General features: G+C 43.2%; 1 protein-coding gene across 1 annotated transcript; it reads right to left on the bottom strand.

Annotated features, from left to right (window-relative positions):
- Nucleotides 1–2915: 2915 nt before the first annotated feature.
- On the bottom strand, nucleotides 2916–5036 carry LOC132585209 (zinc finger protein 658-like). Its single transcript, XM_060257015.1, has 2 exons — nucleotides 3705–5036; nucleotides 2916–3623 (listed from the first exon to the last, which is right to left on the bottom strand). The coding sequence occupies exons 1-2, from the start codon at nucleotides 5034–5036 to the stop codon at nucleotides 2916–2918; spliced, it is 2040 nt and encodes a 679-aa protein (XP_060112998.1).
- Nucleotides 5037–17019: the final 11983 nt, after the last annotated feature.

The following is a 17019-nucleotide window of genomic DNA, read 5'->3' as shown; positions in this document are numbered from 1 at the left end:
AATTTATGTCTCAATATAAACAATTTCTCCAAACAAACATATTCAGATTTACCAGATTACAGAATAACTGTGTTGTCTGCATTCTTAAAAATTGATCCAAGTTAACTATTTATTTATATAAAATTATTTTCAAAACTTTTCAGTCCTTTAACTCTTATATCCATATTGCTCTAGGAGGAACAACTTAATATGACCCAAAAATCTCACTTGGCCTTTTAAAATAGCATGTCAGTTCTTGTTGAGAATTCCATATCCAATTACTCAGAGAGAGAAACAGTTCAAAGACCCTTCTTCCTGAAAGTTTTCCGTGTCTTGATTTTTCTGCTGAGATGTACCTTCTCTCTCCTTAGTGCAGTCATCCCTTTCGGTAAAAAAAGTAAGGATCCCATGCCACTTGTTCCTCTCGAAAAAACTTCAATCAGTCTCGATTTCCAGTCCTTCTTTTTAACTGCGCAATAAGGTTCCATTCTGGTTTTCTTCTGTTTGTTTCCCAGCAGATCACTCTCCATTTCCAATTCCACAGACGTCATCGAGATCTCTTTAACACTCTGCTCATGTAGATTTGAGATTTCGCTAGCTTTCAACATGAAAGCTCCCATTTGCTTTTTTATCAACTCTGTTAATGAACCAAGATCTTGCTTTAGAGAAGTTATGGTAACCATTGTATCTTTTTTATAAAACATTTTGCTTGGTAATGCCATTTTTCTCTACCAAATAACTCAGTCTATTAATCCAAGTTGAAAAGTAACTCAGAGACCCAGTTAGTCTGTCTCTCCAAATCTCCTCCAGCCATGTGTTTTGATTGTTGCCATTTCAGCTGCACTCAGATGGCAAAGACAAATCTCTCTAAAATATATCTCATTTTTGTTCAGACCATATTATAGCCAGATAATAGTCTCATTAACACATATTCAATTATAATCCGGGTCTATTTGAGTATCTATATTCAGTCTAATTCAAATTGTTGCCAATGCTCAAAGTTGTTCTTTGTCTTTTCGAAGCCTCATTCACGGGAAAGTGGGGGGGGGGGGGGGAGAAATCCGCCTCTTTCCCTTCCTTTGAACTGTCCCATTTGTTGTTATGTAAAATGACCCATTAACCAGTGGTATTGAAAACAAACTTACTTGCTGAGTAGAATTGCTGTGCTTAAGGTAGGAAAGCGATGCATCAGAAGCTTGTTAAGAAAAAAAGTGCAAGCGGTCGGGTGTTCACTTCTTACTGCCTTAATGGCGATCATGGCGGCAGAGCTCCGGGGCATACAAGAAGGACATGAACAGCTGCCATTATGCCCCTGGCTTCTTGCAAAGCCCCATGCCAAAAGGAAATCCCTTCAGGGTCTCCCTGGAGATGCCACGTCTATGGCACCTCTCCAACCATCTGATTCAGGGGGGCCGCTAGAGACAAGCTCCGCAGACCCCCACTGATTTCAAGGCAACATAACCCGGAAAACCAAATCTTAAATATTTCTAAGAGGCGGTCCAAGACTACAAATATTTTGCTTCTTTAACAATCCAAGCCATTCTGCTGACATGCTTCCATCAAAATTTTCCTCCTAGTCCAATTATCAGCAAACTCCACCACTTTACCCATGGTAGAAAGAGTGACCTTGAAGGTGTTTGTTGTTTTACCAACGCAGTAAGCTCTAAGAATAAGAGGCATCACTCCTTCCTCTAGTTTTAGCAAAGTGGCCAACTAAAACACTATAAAAATAGAAAGATCAGTTGTTGCTTAAGCATTTAGTGAAAAACCACAGAATTTCAAGTTTTCATCTCTTACTCAAGACTCCCGCATCATAATTCTTTCTCTAGACCAGTCATCTTGAGAGGTAGTTCCAAGTGTTTCCTAGAGAGACAACTTTCTTTATGGCTTCCTCTGCTTTTTGAGCTGTTTGCTTATGTTGAGTCTTCAATTTGTCCATACATCGTAGGGCGGTTATCATATCCATCATATCTTAACTCTTGACACTGATTCCTCAACGTTTCTAGTAGAAATGTTGTTGTTAGGAGAGAGTCAGCAGTGTTTGTATCTCTGTGGCCTGAAGGAGCCAAAGAGGTGCTAGCTACTTCAACCGAGGTAAAAAAACCTCAGTTTAACGAGGGAGCTCCCCAAGCTTTCTTTTGATTACTTTTGATTTCTTTTGATTTTGATTAAAGGCCTTAGCAGCATACTGCAAGTCTAGTTTGTTTTAGGATAGTGAATTATAGTTAATTTAAGAGCAAGATGTCAGGGAGCAGTGGATAATGGCCAGTGATCAAAGCCACGCACCCCCTCTGAGCATTTAAAAGGCTTCTGACCTGAGTGGGTTCTTAGATGTTTTTGAAGAGTGCAACTAAGTAACTAAGAGGGCACCGTGGCACAGAGTGGTAAAGCTGCAGTGCTGCAGTCGGAAGTTGGAACCCTCTGCTCACGACCTGAGTTCAATTCCAACGGAAGCTGGTTCAGGTAGCCTGCTCCAGGTTGACTCAGTTTTCCATTCTTCCGAGGTCAGTAAAATGAGTACCCAGCTTGCTGGGGTGAAAGTGTAGATGACTGGGGAAGGCAATGGCAAACCACCCCATAAAATGTCTGCTATGAAAGCAATGTCACCCTAGAGTCGAAAACAACTGGTGCTTGCATAGGAGACTACCTTTACCGTGACTGAATCCCTTCCCACACTCTGAGCATTCGAAAGGCTTCTCCCCTGTGTGTGTTCTTTGATTAATTTGAAGAGTGCCACTGTTTCTGAAACTCTTCCCACACTCTGAGCATTCAAAAAGGTTTCTCCCCTGTGTGGGTTCTTTGATGCTGTTTAAGATGGAGTCTATGACTTAATTTCTTTCCACTCTCTGAGCGTTCAGAACGTTTCTCCCCTGTGTGGATTTTAGATGTTCTTGAAGACTGCTACTGTGACTGTATTTCTTCCTACATTCTTAGCATTAGAAAGACTTCTGCCCTGTGTGGGTTCTTAGATGTTTTTGAAGATAGCTACTCAGACTGAATCTCTTCCCACACTCTGGACATTCAAAAGGCTTCTGCCCTGTGTGGATTTTTAGATGTTTTTGAAGATAGCTACTCTGACTGAATCTCTTCCCACACTCTGTACATTCAAAAGGCTTCTCCCCTGTGTGAGTTCTTAGATGTTTTTGAAGAGTGCTACTGTGACTGAATCTCTTCTCACACTCTGAGCATTCAAAAGGCTTCTCCCCTGTGTGGGTTCTTAGATGACCTTGAAGATCGCCACTGCGACTGAATCTCTTTCCACACTCTGAGCATTGAAAAGGCTTCTCCCCTGTGTGGATTCTTAGATGTATTTGAAGGCTGCTATTGTGACTGAATCTCTTCCCACACTCTGAGCATTCAAAAGGCTTCTGCCCTTTGTGGGTCCTTAGATGAGTTTTAAGAAGGCCTCGATGATAGAATCTCTTCCCACACTCTGAGCATTCAAAAGGCTTATCCCCTCTGTGGGTTCTTAGATGTTTTTGAAGATTGCTACTTTGACTGAATCTCTTCCCACACTCTGAGCATTCAAAAGGTTTCTCCCCTGTGTGTGTTCTTAGATGAATTTGAAGATCGCCACTGCGACTCAATCTCTTCCCACACTCTGAGCATTCAAAAGGCTTCTCTCCTGTGTGGGTTGTTTGATGCTCTTTAAGATGGAAACTCCCACTGAATTTCTTCCCACACTCTGAGCATTCAAAACGTTTCTCCCCTGTGTGTGTTCTTACATGACTTTGAAGAGTGCCATTCCGACTGAATCTCTTCCCACACTCTGAGCATTCAAAAGGCCTCTCTCCTGTGTGAGTTCTTCGATGCTCTTGAAGACCGCTACTCTGACTGAATCTCTTTCCACACTCTGAGCATTCAAAAGGCTTCTCCCCTGTGTGGGTTCTTAGATGTTTTTGAAGATTGCTACTCTGACCAAATCTCTTCCCACACTCTGAGCATTCAAAAGGCTTCTGTCCTTTGTGGATCCTAAGATGAGTTTGAAGATGGCTTCTGTGATTGAATCTCTTCCCACACTCTGGGCAGTCAAAAGGCTTTTCCCCTGTGTGGGTTCTTAGATGTTCTTGAAAACTGCTACTGTGACTGAATCTCTTCCCACACTCTGAGCATTCAAAAGGCTTCTCCCCTGTGTGAATTCTTAGATGTTTTTGAAGACTGCTACTGTGCCTAAATCTCTTCCCACACTCTGAGCATTCAAAAGGCTTCTCCCCTGTGTGGGTTCTTAGATGTTCTTGAAAACTGTTACTGTGCCTGAATCTCTTCCCACACTCTGGGCATTCAAAAGGCTTCTCTCCTGTGTGGGTTCTTAGATGTTCTTGAAAACTGCTACTGTGACCGAATCTCTTCCCACACTCTGAGCATTCAAAAGGTTTCTCCCGTGTGTGGGTTCTTAGATGTTTTTGAAGACTGCTACTGTGACTGAATCTCTTCCTACACTCTGAGCATTCAAAGGGCTTCTCCTCTGCGTGGATCTTTTGGTGCACAAGGAGTTGTGATCTGAAGTTAAAGTACTTTCCACACCGAAAGCATTTACATGCTTTCAGTATACCAGGCTTTGAAAAATGTGCATTACCTTTTCTTCCATCCAAAAACATCATTTCACTCTCTGAACACATAAAGTGCTTCTCTCCTGAATGATTCTTTTGGTGTTGAACAAGGTCTGATTTCTCTGAGAACCTTTTGCCACAGTCTGAGTAGCTATAAGGTTTCTCTCCTGAATGTGTTTTTAGATGCCTAAGGAACTCTGCTCTGTGAACCATGGCCTTCAGGCATTGATTGGTTTTCTTTCCAGTGTGCATTCTGAAATGGAGATTATACTGGCTTTGATCTGAGAAGTTCATTCCACACTCCAAGCATTTGTATGTTTCCTCCAATGTGTGAATTGCTTCTTGGAAATTCCCACCTATGCAAGGAATGGAGTTATCCCAATTCTTGACCCTGCAGCTGCCTTTCTGCCACTGAGGTCTGCCTTGAATCATAACATTTCTTCTCACATCTTCATTCTTGACTTCATCTGGCAATAAATGATGCAGTTCCTGAACCTCCTCATCCATCACAGCATTCCCTGCTGAAACAGAGAGAGAAATCCTGTTAGAATCAGTGCAAGGAAGTCTGATCTGCACCTGAAGTTCCATCTACACTATACTCCAAATATTTCAGTGGCTTCTTCCGGCTGTCCACTGAAGTGTACTATGAACTCCACTTTCAAAGTAAATTAAGCCTCCTGCATCAGAGACACTTGGTTTGGACTCTGACCATTTACATCGCTCCTCACCTGTGTGACTTCTTTGATGTAAAGTAAGGTCTGTTTTCCAAATAAAGATTTTTCCGAACTGCAAGTAATAATCCAGTTTTACTCCTAAGGGAACCTGCATCAATAAAATGGCATTAATTCTATGACTGAAGGTCACTGCAAAGGCCACACTTCCATTTTTATCTTCCTTGGAGTGGATTCTCTGATAGGATGGAGGCCTTTGTTCCTCCTGTTTTTTTGACTGACCTTTCTTCTTCGACTGATTTCACAGAAACCCCCTCTTCGGCAACGAATAGTCTTATTCCTCCAATTGCCTTAATGGCTTCTCTCCTGCCTCTGTGGACCTTGGTGAAACCCTGGTGTCCCAGAGTACTGATCAGGCAGGTATACCTGGTTTTTCTCTCTCAGCGGGTGGGACTCATCTCTCTCACCACAACAGAGGGTGCTGTGTGGTTTGGTGTAAGCCAGTTCCCCTTGGGACTACTCACTGCAAGCCACCCCTGCAAGGTAGAACAACTCCAAAGAAACCACTCAAACCCATCTCTACCTAAGACCAAAGCCTGAAGGAATCCATCATAGAGTTGCCAATCCCCAGTTGGAGCAGGACAAGCAGGTTAACAACCTCTGCATAAACCAGCCTCAGAAATTATACAAACTAGAGTTTACTCAATAACTTATAAAATTAATTTTCCATATTGAACAATGTCATTCCATAGAAAAAGTGCATAAGGAACAACAGTACTAACATGCTGTAACTTACATCTTCATTGGGAGGAGTCACAGATGAGAAAGCTCAAATAATAGAGATGTTGCCATGACGAAGTCTGAGGGCCCATGCTCTGATACAAAGAAACCTGAAGATGTGGGCTATAAGAACAGCACTTTCAATAACTGTGCACTCCTGGAATGCTCGTAGAAGCAATTGCAAAACGTGGAAAAAGTACAGCCGTATCGCATTTCATTTTTGTGCCTTGCTGTACAGAAGAAATCATCAGGGACATTGGTCTCCGTGGGAAACTCTACCTTTGGAATTGCTGCCTGCACCCACCTTCTAAGGAATTTGGACATTAATTGCCTTTGAAGTGACTCTGGGCTAGAGGCTGATGTTCCTTATGCACTTTTTCTATGGAATGACATTGTTCAATATGGAAAATTAATTTTATATGTTATTGGGTAAACTCTAGTTTGTATAATTTCTGAGGCTGGTTTACGCGGAGATTGTTAACATGCTTGTCCTGCTCCATTAACCACGTTGTTCTTTGTTGGTTGCACAATCCCCAGTTGGAGGCAAAGGACCCTCTGGTCTGGACAACCTCCCCCTGTTTCAGGATTATCAGAAAGTGGTGGGGGCGGAGGGTTTGAATGTCCGCTGGGCACTCCATTACACATTACTACATCTCAATGGAGATGTAGGACGTAGATTCAGAATTGCTCTCTAGAACATGAACAGAGTGCCAAATAGAATTGCACTAATCCTGTTCATAGAACTCATTTGCACTAACTAACCTGCCTTAACATTATATTCATAGTATTATCATTACCATTACACTCAATATATTACACTTGCATAGCTTGCCTTAAAATATATGGTGCCTTTTCTATTCTAGGCCTGAAGTGGTCTGGGGAACAAAGGACAATGGCTTCCTTTAGAAGTCTTTGCTAAGCATACTAGATATGAAAGAATCTTCTTTAGCAAAAGGTTGTTATCATCATTTGTTCTGTAAACATCCTTCGGTGGAAAGTAAGCTATCTTTTCTACCTCCGGGAGCCTATCTCTCAAAAAAGGCCAGAGCAGAAGCTCTGCTCTTACTCATTCTGGAACTGGGCCAGGGGTCTACATTGGAGACAAGCAGGGAAGGGGAGAAAACCGCAGATATGGGGTACAGGGAAGTGCAACATGGAGGTCCTGATTAGAGAACCCAGGGGATATCAATTCATCTTTCACTTCTAAGTTGGGATTCATTTGACCAATGAGTGTAAACAGAATATCAAAAGCAAAGACCGGTGTAGCCAATCTGTAAGTTGGCCTTTGTTTACAGGAAGATATAAAATGTTGTGAATATGGGGAATGATTTCAAAGGAGAACAGACGAAGGGGGTGAAAAGGATTGTTTCTCCTTCCCACATTAATGTGAAAACAATAAATATCTGCGCATTCATCTCTTTTGCACCTCTGTTGTTGAGTCTCTTGTTTGGAAAGAGGGGACTAAGTGTAGATACAACAGAGACTGCTCCCCACAGGGTATAATGGAGAATCAATCCATATGGATCTGGGGCTTGGTTATTCATACATACACACACACACACACACATATATATATACACACAGAAAGAGAGAAAGAGAGAGAGGAGGGTTATTTCCAGGATACACTAGGTGGTATTTCACTCCAAAAGCTCTACCTGGCTCTGCTAATTCCCCCCATAAAAAGAGGGGACACCCACCCCCCAACAGTTCCCGTAACAGAAGGAAAGGAATTCAAGGAAAAGGAAAAATTTATTCTGGGAGGATGGAACCGTGGTCAAGATCAAAGCCCACAACCCTAACAACTCTGCCTTACAGGAGAGTGGATCTTTTCCAGATTTCAGTCAGAGGGGATGGCCATAATCCCATCTGAATAAGGGAATGTTGTAAAGGGTGACAACTGAGCCCAAGACACCCTCACTGGCTTGGGTGAGGGCCACAACAATGGCCTCAGTTGCCCCTTGAACAGTGGGTGGCTTGTCTCTATCTGCCCATGCTGAACATCACTTTCACAACCACCCCAACTCCTCAACTCACCCAGTGGCAGCCATGTAGCTGGGCAGGCCTTACAAACATATCTTGCTGTTCAAACTTCTGATTCATGCATTATCCCCATGGCAGCAATTTGCACCTTTGGCACCTATAAAAGACTCTTACCCAAAAAGGCCACATTCCCATAGTTCTCCAGCATGACTTCCCTGTAGAGAGCTTTTTGGCCCAGATCCAGTAGAGCCCACTCCGACTTGGTGAAATACACGGCCACCTCCTCAAAGGAAAATGGAGACTGAAAGTAAAAGCAAATTCCTTCATCAGAGATCATGGCCAGCAAATACTACACTCTTGATTGGGGTATTTTCTGAGGGTGCAGAATGTAGAACTCATTATGTGTAAAGACAATGGCATTCAGAGCCTCTCTTTCTCAGACAGCAGGAGCAAAAGCATCTCTGAGAAAGAACTGAGGGCCCTGACTATCCCTCATTCATCCCCCTCCTACCTGGATGAGAGGTTGAGCAGCCATTTCCACTTCTCTGCAAAGAAAATGGTTCAATAAGGTCTCTTCACTGCCTGCCAGGGAGACAAAGTTGGAAGGAAGAATGTTACCCTCAAATTCCTATTTTATTTGTTGAATCCTGCTTACATATCCCCATTCACAGGGCTGTAAAATCTTGTCTTGTTTGTGCCTAAGCAAATTTGAAATAGCTTTTAGTAAACTAAGGAAGAGGTAGAAGAGAAGCACCAGGTACCCCTTAAGCCTTAGGGAGTTATAAACACTGTCAACACATTTGAGACATCTGTGAAGTGCCCTGTGAGCCCGGGAGTGCAAATGCTTGCAACATCCCTGCAAGATCAGGCCCAAAGGCCAGGCATGACATTCTCCCACCTGCTGGGCCTTTTCCCCCATCCTGGAGTCCAGATTGGCAGGAGAAAGAGAGGCGACCCGAAATCATGAGGCACAACACGTCACCATCCCATCCAGCCCTAAACCCATCTGATTTTAGCATATCAGTTGATGCTCTGGAAACTCTAGGGTACTACCAATCAATTTTCCCTCTAAGCTGAGTTACGGTGAGCAAGCTCACAGGTTTTTAGCCTCTGGCTCACATTTTGTCTTAGCTCAGGAGAAATGGCTCTAGAGCAAACTAATTTAAGCAGTAGCTTACACCTTTAATGCCAGTAGCTCATCAAGTGGAATTCTTGCTCACAGGACTTCTTCACAGCTTAGAGGGAGCATTGCTACCAATGTGCTTCCAGAATGTTTGCTGATGCTTGGACTTCACATCTAACATAAGAACATAAGAGAAGCCATGTTGGATCAGGCCAACGGCCCACCCAGTCCAACACTCTGTGTCACACAGTGGCAAAAAAATTTATATATACACACACACTGTGGCTAATAGCCACTGATGGACCTGTGCTCCATATTTTTATCTAAACCCCTCTTGAAGGTGGCTATACTTGTAGCCGTCACCACCTCCTGTGGCAGTGAATTCCACATGTTAATCACCCTTTGGGTGAAGAAGTACTTCCTTTTATCCGTTTTAACCTGTCTGCTCAGCAATTTCATCGAATGCCCACGAGTTCTTGTATTGTGAGAAAGGGAGAAAAGTACTTCTTTCTCTACTTTCTCCATCCCATGCATTATCTTGTAAACCTAGGTATTTGGCAGAATGAGACATGAAAATGACACCATATCCATCCCATACTCCATCCTCAAAACTCACAGGGGTGCCAGGTCATGGCCTGACATCCCTAATTCAGTACCTTTGTCTGAATGAAGTCCTCCAGATGCCCCGGAGAAGTATTTATGCAGGAACACAGAACCCAAATTGCTGGCCTCTGGCAATGCGTTTTCTGAGATACCCTGCCCCAGAACATGGGGTGTGTTTCTTATGTGTATGTGTAAAGTGCTGTCAAGTCACAGATGACTTATGGTGACTCCAGTTATTCAAGGCAAGGGACACTCAGAGGTGGTATGCCATTGCCTGCCTCTGCATAGGAACCCTGAATTTCTTTGGTGATCTCTCAATCCAAGAACTAAGTAATGTAAGTAAGAATGGAATTCCTCCCCATGAATCTGCACACTCCCCCTTAAAGTGTAGCCATCGCTACATCCTATGGCAGTATTTCTCAGTAGTCTGCAAAATATTTCCCTTTTCTCTTGTCTGAACCATCTGCCCAACAACTACAGTACGTGCCCCAATCCAATCCAATCCAATCAGGAGGCCCCCTTACCATGTGACAGGGCATCTTGGACATGCTCCTGAGCCTTCAGCCTCTGACAGTCCTCTGATGAAGTTCCTTCTGCCTCAGAGAACTTTGCTTCCTCCTTCTCAGATCCTCCCCATACCTGAAACAACAGCAAGGGAGAGGGGTAAGAAAAGATGGGAACAAAACCCTGAAGAATTATTAAAAAGAACAGATGCAATGAGGACAGATTCCTTTAAAGGAGAATCTTTTGAAGAAGAAGTTAAGAGTTTTAGAAAGTGAAACTGAACCTAAAAGAACTGGGAGAAACAAATCACCAGGAGTAGGTGGGATATCAGCAGAGCTATTTCAACCCACATAAAGGGAGTCCATCAAAATCCTAACAAGAATATACTAACAAAAATGGAAAACAAAACAATGGCCCACAGACTGGAAACACTCACTTTACATTCTAATTCCAAAAAATGGAAATGACAAAAACTGCAGCAACTCTTGGACCATTGCATGAATTCCTTATGCTAGTAAAGTGATTCTCAAAATTTTAGAATAAGGACCAGTAATATATATTGAAAGAGAAATGCCAGATGTTCTGTTCCAGGCAGATGCAGAAAAGGAAGTGGCATGAGATCATTGGCTAATGGAGCATAGGGGAGAATTTCAGAAGAAAACCAACTTGTGATTCATAGATTACATCCACACTTTTGACTGTGGGGATCTGGAAAAGCTATGATTAGTTTTAAACGAAACAGGTGTGCCACAACTTCTGACTGTTTTGATGAGGGACCTGTACTCTGGGCAAGAGGCCACTGTTAGGACTGAATATGGAGAAACAGAATGGTTTCCAGTTGGCAAGGGTGTCAGACTAGGATGTATTTTATCTCTGCCTCTATGCAAAAAATTTCATAAGGAAAGCTGGATTATATTTAGATGAAGATAGAGAGAAAATTGGAGGAAAGAACATTAACAATCTGATATATGAAGATGACACCACATTATTGGCAGAAAGTAGTGAAGTCCTGAAATAATTACTACTGAAGGCTAAAGCAGAAAGTGCTAAAAAAAGATTACAGCTGAACATCAGGACAACGAAAGTAATGACATGGGGGGGAATTACAGAAATTTTAGGTTGAGAATGAAGAAACTGAAATTGTTCAATATTTTCCATTCCTTGTTTCCATCATCAACCAAAATGGAGACTGGAAAAAGAAAACAGAAGACTGAGACTGGGACTGGGAAAGGAAGCCATGAAGGAGCTAGAAAGGTTATTAAGTGTAGGGATGAGTCACTGGTGGGCAGAAGCAACTTAATTCTTGCCACAGTATTCCCCATTACTATGTCTGGGTGTGAAAGTTCAATAGGGAAAAAGCTGAAAGGAAGAAAGTTGATTCTTTGTGGTGCTGGAGGGGAGTTGAGAGTTTCTACAGAAGCCTTGGGCCACCAGAAAGACAAATAAGTGGGCTCTAGATCAAATCAAGCTTCAACTCTCTAAGGAAGCTAAAATGACTCAAATGAGGCTATCGTGTTTTGGTGGCATTATGAGAAGGCAGGCGTCGCTGGAAAAGATAATAATGCTAAGAAAAGTTGAAGGCAGCAAGAAAAGAGGAAGAGAAAACAAGTGATGGATGGATTCAATCAAGGACACCACAGTCCTCAGTCTGCAAGATCAGAGCAAGGCTGTTAATGATACGATGTTCAGAGGGTTGTCATAAGACAGAAGCCACCTGATAGAGATTAATACACACAGAGAAATATCTGGCATATATATACACACACACACACACACCTGGCAGAAAAAATATATATCTGGCAGGAAAAAAAGCCAAGAATTAAACTGAAAGCGCTACAAGACTGTAAAGAAAGAGCAGGTCTGGGCCTCCCAGATTGGCAACTGTATTGTAGCACCTCGGTATTGACATGGCTAAGAGATTGGGCCTTATTGCAAGATAGAAGACAGTTGTCTCTGGAGAGCCATGAACTTACCCAGGGCTGGCATGCGTATCTGTGGTACCAAAGACTCGAAGGACATTCTTATTTTAAAAACCACTGGCTACGGAAATCTCTCTATCATACGTGGATATGGTTAAAACCGAAAATCTATAAAAGAATTCCGAGATGGGTATCTCCGGCTGAAGCATTTACACCACCAAATCTTTTAAAACCAGATTGATGTTATAAATATGAGGAAATACTGCAACAAGATAATCAATCAAAAACCAAGGAAGAACTAGAGAGTAAGAACATTAATAAGAGTTGGTGGCTCAGAACGCAAATAGTGTCCAGATATGTTAAAGATAAGACAGTAGGGTTTAATGTTGATCAATATCCGTTCGATAAAATTTTCCTGGGTCCTCAGGAAAAACTGATCTCGAAAATATACTCTTATCTACTACAGATGAAGATGTAAGATGAGATTGTGAAGGACTGTATGGTACTATGGGCTAAGAATACAGGGCATGGTATTACGCTAGATGAATGAGAAACCCTTTGGAAATCCAATATTAAATTAACCAAATCAGTATCTTTTAAGGAAAATTTGTATAAGATGTTTTATAGATGGTATGTAACTCCTCAAAAGTTTTCTAAAATGTATTCTAATACGACTAAAAATGTTGGAAATGTACAAAACAGGTTGGATCTTTTTATCATATGTGGAGGACTTGTGAAAAGGCAATCGGAAGATGTTACATGAACTATTGCAAAAAATGTTGAAGATGCAGATTCCTCTTAAACCAGAACTGTTTTTGCTGAATATGTATCCTAGTGATTATACAAAAGAGACAAGACATTTAATGGCACATATTAATACTGTAGCTAGGATTTTTTTTGCTCAGAAATGGAAGCTCCAAGAACTACCCACGAAACAGGAACTGATCAGGAAAATACTGGAAGCAGCAGAGATGGACTATTTATCACTATTGTTTGATGGGAAATCCAAAGAAGAGGCAAGAGAATACTGGGAGAAGTTATATTTGTGGCTAGACACTTAAATTGCTTTGGTGTGAATTATGGTTAATATTCTTCAATTTATATGGTTGAAATACAAGCTAAATTGATAACCTAAATGGGAACTTACAATATAATTCTATATCACTACTGTGATGAGAGGCTAAGCTTGTAACAGTATGATGAAATTTTCTTTTATTTGAATGTTACAGCAACATGCAGAATGTACTCTGTTTTTCTTTACAGATGTATTATTACTTTTCTATTTCCATTTTCCCTCTTTTTTTCTTGAAAATAAATATTTCATATTTGGAAAAAAAGAAATATCTGGCAGGAAGACTTAGGATAAGGTCATTGCTTGAACTGAGTGAATGAAAACCCCTCACCTGCTGTGCCTGTCTCTTCTCCTCTGCCTGACTCAAGAGGAAACCTTCAACCAGGGCCACTGCCTGGGAACTGGTCTCTGGCCCACATTCTCTGACCCAGCCCTGCACTTCCTGGGGCAGAATGGCCAGGAACTGCTCCAGGATCACCAGGTCCAAGATCTGCTTCTTGGTGCGCTTCTCTGGCTCCAGCCACTGGTTACAAAGTCCATGGAGCTGGCTGCAAACCTTTCGGGGCCCATCAGCCTCATGGTAACAGAACTGCCGGAAGCATCGCCTGCGTACATCTGAGGCCACAGTGCCCTCAGCCAAGATCTCTGACACAGCTCTTTCCCAAAATCCAGCACCACTCCCTGCTTGGATCAGATGGGGACCCTTCCTTGATGTCTTGCCAGGTCTAGAGCCTTCTGGGTCCTTCTCTTCCATCTCCTTCTCCTTTCTCTTCAGTTGCCTCTGACCCTGGAAAGAAACTCTTATTCACTTGGCTGTGAAGAAAGAGAGGGAAAGACATCAAAAAGGCAGAAAGAAAACAAAACAGAAGGGTTTTACATCACTGACCCTAGTGAAGAGACACCTAAGGAACAACCCTATGGGTCAGAAGGAGTGTCCTTGTTGTAGTTTGCAGATCAAGATTAATGTCACTGTGCTATCAAACGTGCTATCAAACATATCAAACGTTTAAAGTGATGCCTGTTTAGTCATTCAGGCAAGAAAAACACCACTGTTTGCCTTTTAAAGAATCTGTCGCAGATGTTATACGCTTGGCTTCCAGTTTCTAGGGATCAGTCTGCCTAGTGGGCACTTCTCAAGGTAAACTGGAGGGGCAGAGGGACATTAAGACGCTCCAGGTCAGGGCACGGGGGCTGCTGGGTGAGCAGGAGCAGGAAGAGAAAGTGATATGGTAGAGCTCGTCAACTGATTCCTAGCTGCTGCGGTTAAATGGAGTGAATAAATTGAAAATAAAACCTGGAAAGACAGACATGATGCTGTTTCAGGAGGCAGAAGTCTTGAAGGACATTATGCTCCCACTCAGGGCTTTCTTTCTCTTCTTTTTTTTAGAAAAAGCCCAGCAGAAAGTCAATTACACATTAGGCCACATCCCCTGATGCCAAGCCAGCTGAAACTGTGTTCCTGCACCTTCCTGCTCAAAAAACCCCCAAAGCCCTGCTCTCCACTTTTGATGTGTTTCAGCTAACCCTAGTCAACTCTGTTAAGAGCCTTGATGTGATACTGGACCCAACATTGTTGCTGGAGAAGCAAGTCAATGCAGTTGCAAAAAAGTTCTTTCTTCCAACTCAGCCTAGCTTGAAAAATAGTCCTTTCCCTAGCTATATCTGATCTAGCCACCAGGATCCACGGCATGATGACATCGAGAGTAAATCAGTTCAATAGACTGCATATGGATCTCCTCACAAAACCAGTTCAGAAACTCCAGCTGGTGCAGAATACCACGCCTCGGCCATTATCTGGAGCTGGATGGAGCAGGCAAATTGCTGCCATTCTACAGTCCCTCCACTGGCTGGCCTTTACATGTGGTTTTTCCATTATGGCACCCATGAATAAAGAAGAGGAAGAGTTGGTGTTCTACCCTGCTCTCTCACTGCCCAAAGGTGCCTCAGCGTGGCTTGCAATCGCCTTTCTTTCTTAGCTCCACAACAGACACCTTCAGGAATAAGAAACTTTATATTAGGGTTGCCAGGTCCAACTCAGAAAGTATCTGGGGACTTTGGGGGTGGAACCAAGAGCAAGGCTGTTACAAGCATGATTGGACATTAAAAAGAATCCCGGCCATCACACTCAAAGGGATCAAGCTCCTTTTAAATGCCTTCCTTCCACTGGAAATAATGGAGGATGGGAGTACCTTCTTTTGGGGCTCATAGAATTGGACCCCCTGGTCTAATCTTTTGAAACTTGGAGGGGTTCTTTTTAGGAGAGGCACCAGATGCTATGCTGAAAATTTGGTGCCACTATGTCAAAAAACAACACACACACACACACACACACACGGAGCCCCAGATCTCCATTAGAAGATATTGAAGAAGACATTGGATTTATATTCCACCCTCCACTCAGAGTGGCTCACAATCTCCTTTATCTTCTTCCCCCACAACAGACACCCTGTGAGGTGGGTGGGGCTGAGAGGACTCTCACAGCAGCTGCCCTTTCAAGGACAACCTCTGCCAGAGCTATGGCTGACCCACAGCCATTCCAGCAGGTGCAAGTGGAAGAGTGGGGAATCAAACCCAGTTCTCCCAGATAAGAGTCCACACACTTAACCACTACACCAAACTGGCTCCCTAAGGGGACCAGTAGGGTATAACGGAGTGCCCAGTGGACAATCAACGCCTCCTCCCCTCCTTTCTGATAACACTGAAGCAAGGAATGGCTCCAAACCAGGGGATCCCCTGCCCACAACTGGAGACAGGCAACCCTACTTTGTAATGTGTAATTATAACAAACTAACTTAATATATGCTTTCCCCATTTTCCATATTTGTCTTCTTTCTATATCCCCATGAAAATGTAATTAAAAAAAAAAACCTTCAGAAGAGACTTGCACAGCTAGAGAGGTATTTCCTTTTTCCAAAATGCAGAGTTCTGGGCCATGCTGAAGAAGTATGTTTGCACACAAAAGCTCGTACCTTGAATTAAAACTCTTGTTTGTCTTAACGGGCCACTAGACTCCAACTTTGTTCTATAATTAATGTAAATAAATGACATTCCCCTCAAAAAAGTGCAGATGTGGGGGGAAGAGTACTGGTCCAAGTGTGAAATATTTGGGGCTGCCAGTCAACACCAGTGATTCTCCCCATGTGCTCGCTCGCTGAGATAGAGTCCAGCTCCCCCTTCCCCGGCCTCCCTCCAGCCTCCACGGCTCAGAATTTATTTGGATTTACAACATTCAAATCCCGCCGCCTCTCAGCCCCTGCAAGGGACGCCATGGAGATTTCTTTGGCGCGCCAGAGCCGAATTTCCGTCTCCCGAGCCTGAAACCACCTACTTGAGAGCAAGCCTTCCCAGGGTCCGGCTGCAAGACTTTCCCCTCCTTTGGCCGGTCTGAAGCCCTTCCCGGTCGCTCTCCCTTCGCCTCCTCCCCGCCCGGCCTCTCTAGTAAGCATCTCGGCTGTCTTAACCCTTTCTCTTTCTGCCTTTCCCATAAAGATCCCGCCGGCCAGATTGGACTTCAGCAGGCAGCGACGCCCTATAATGCAGCTCAGTGGGACTGCTCGGGAGTAACTTTGCACAGGACTGGAAGCAGTCCTCAGTCTCAGCAAAAGGAGGCTGCAGCTGGTTACCCCCAGTTCCCTCCTCATCCACCTGGTTATAAAGACTGGGAGCCTCAATGGGGGGAGGGGGTTAGACCTGTTAGATGATGACCCCATTGTTTCTACACCAAGGATCAATGCACTCATAAGATGAACGGTTGCCATGGCCCCCAGCCCATTCAACCAAACAGACCGATGATGAGCCCCATATGCCGTGGCACACTATTAAATGCTTTTGTGCACAC

This window comes from Heteronotia binoei, chromosome 16 (genome assembly GCF_032191835.1).
Source record: "Heteronotia binoei isolate CCM8104 ecotype False Entrance Well chromosome 16, APGP_CSIRO_Hbin_v1, whole genome shotgun sequence".
Lineage (NCBI taxonomy): Eukaryota > Metazoa > Chordata > Lepidosauria > Squamata > Gekkonidae > Heteronotia > Heteronotia binoei.
The sequence above is the reverse complement of the archived record's forward strand: the minus strand, read 5'-3'. Positions and strand labels throughout refer to the sequence as shown.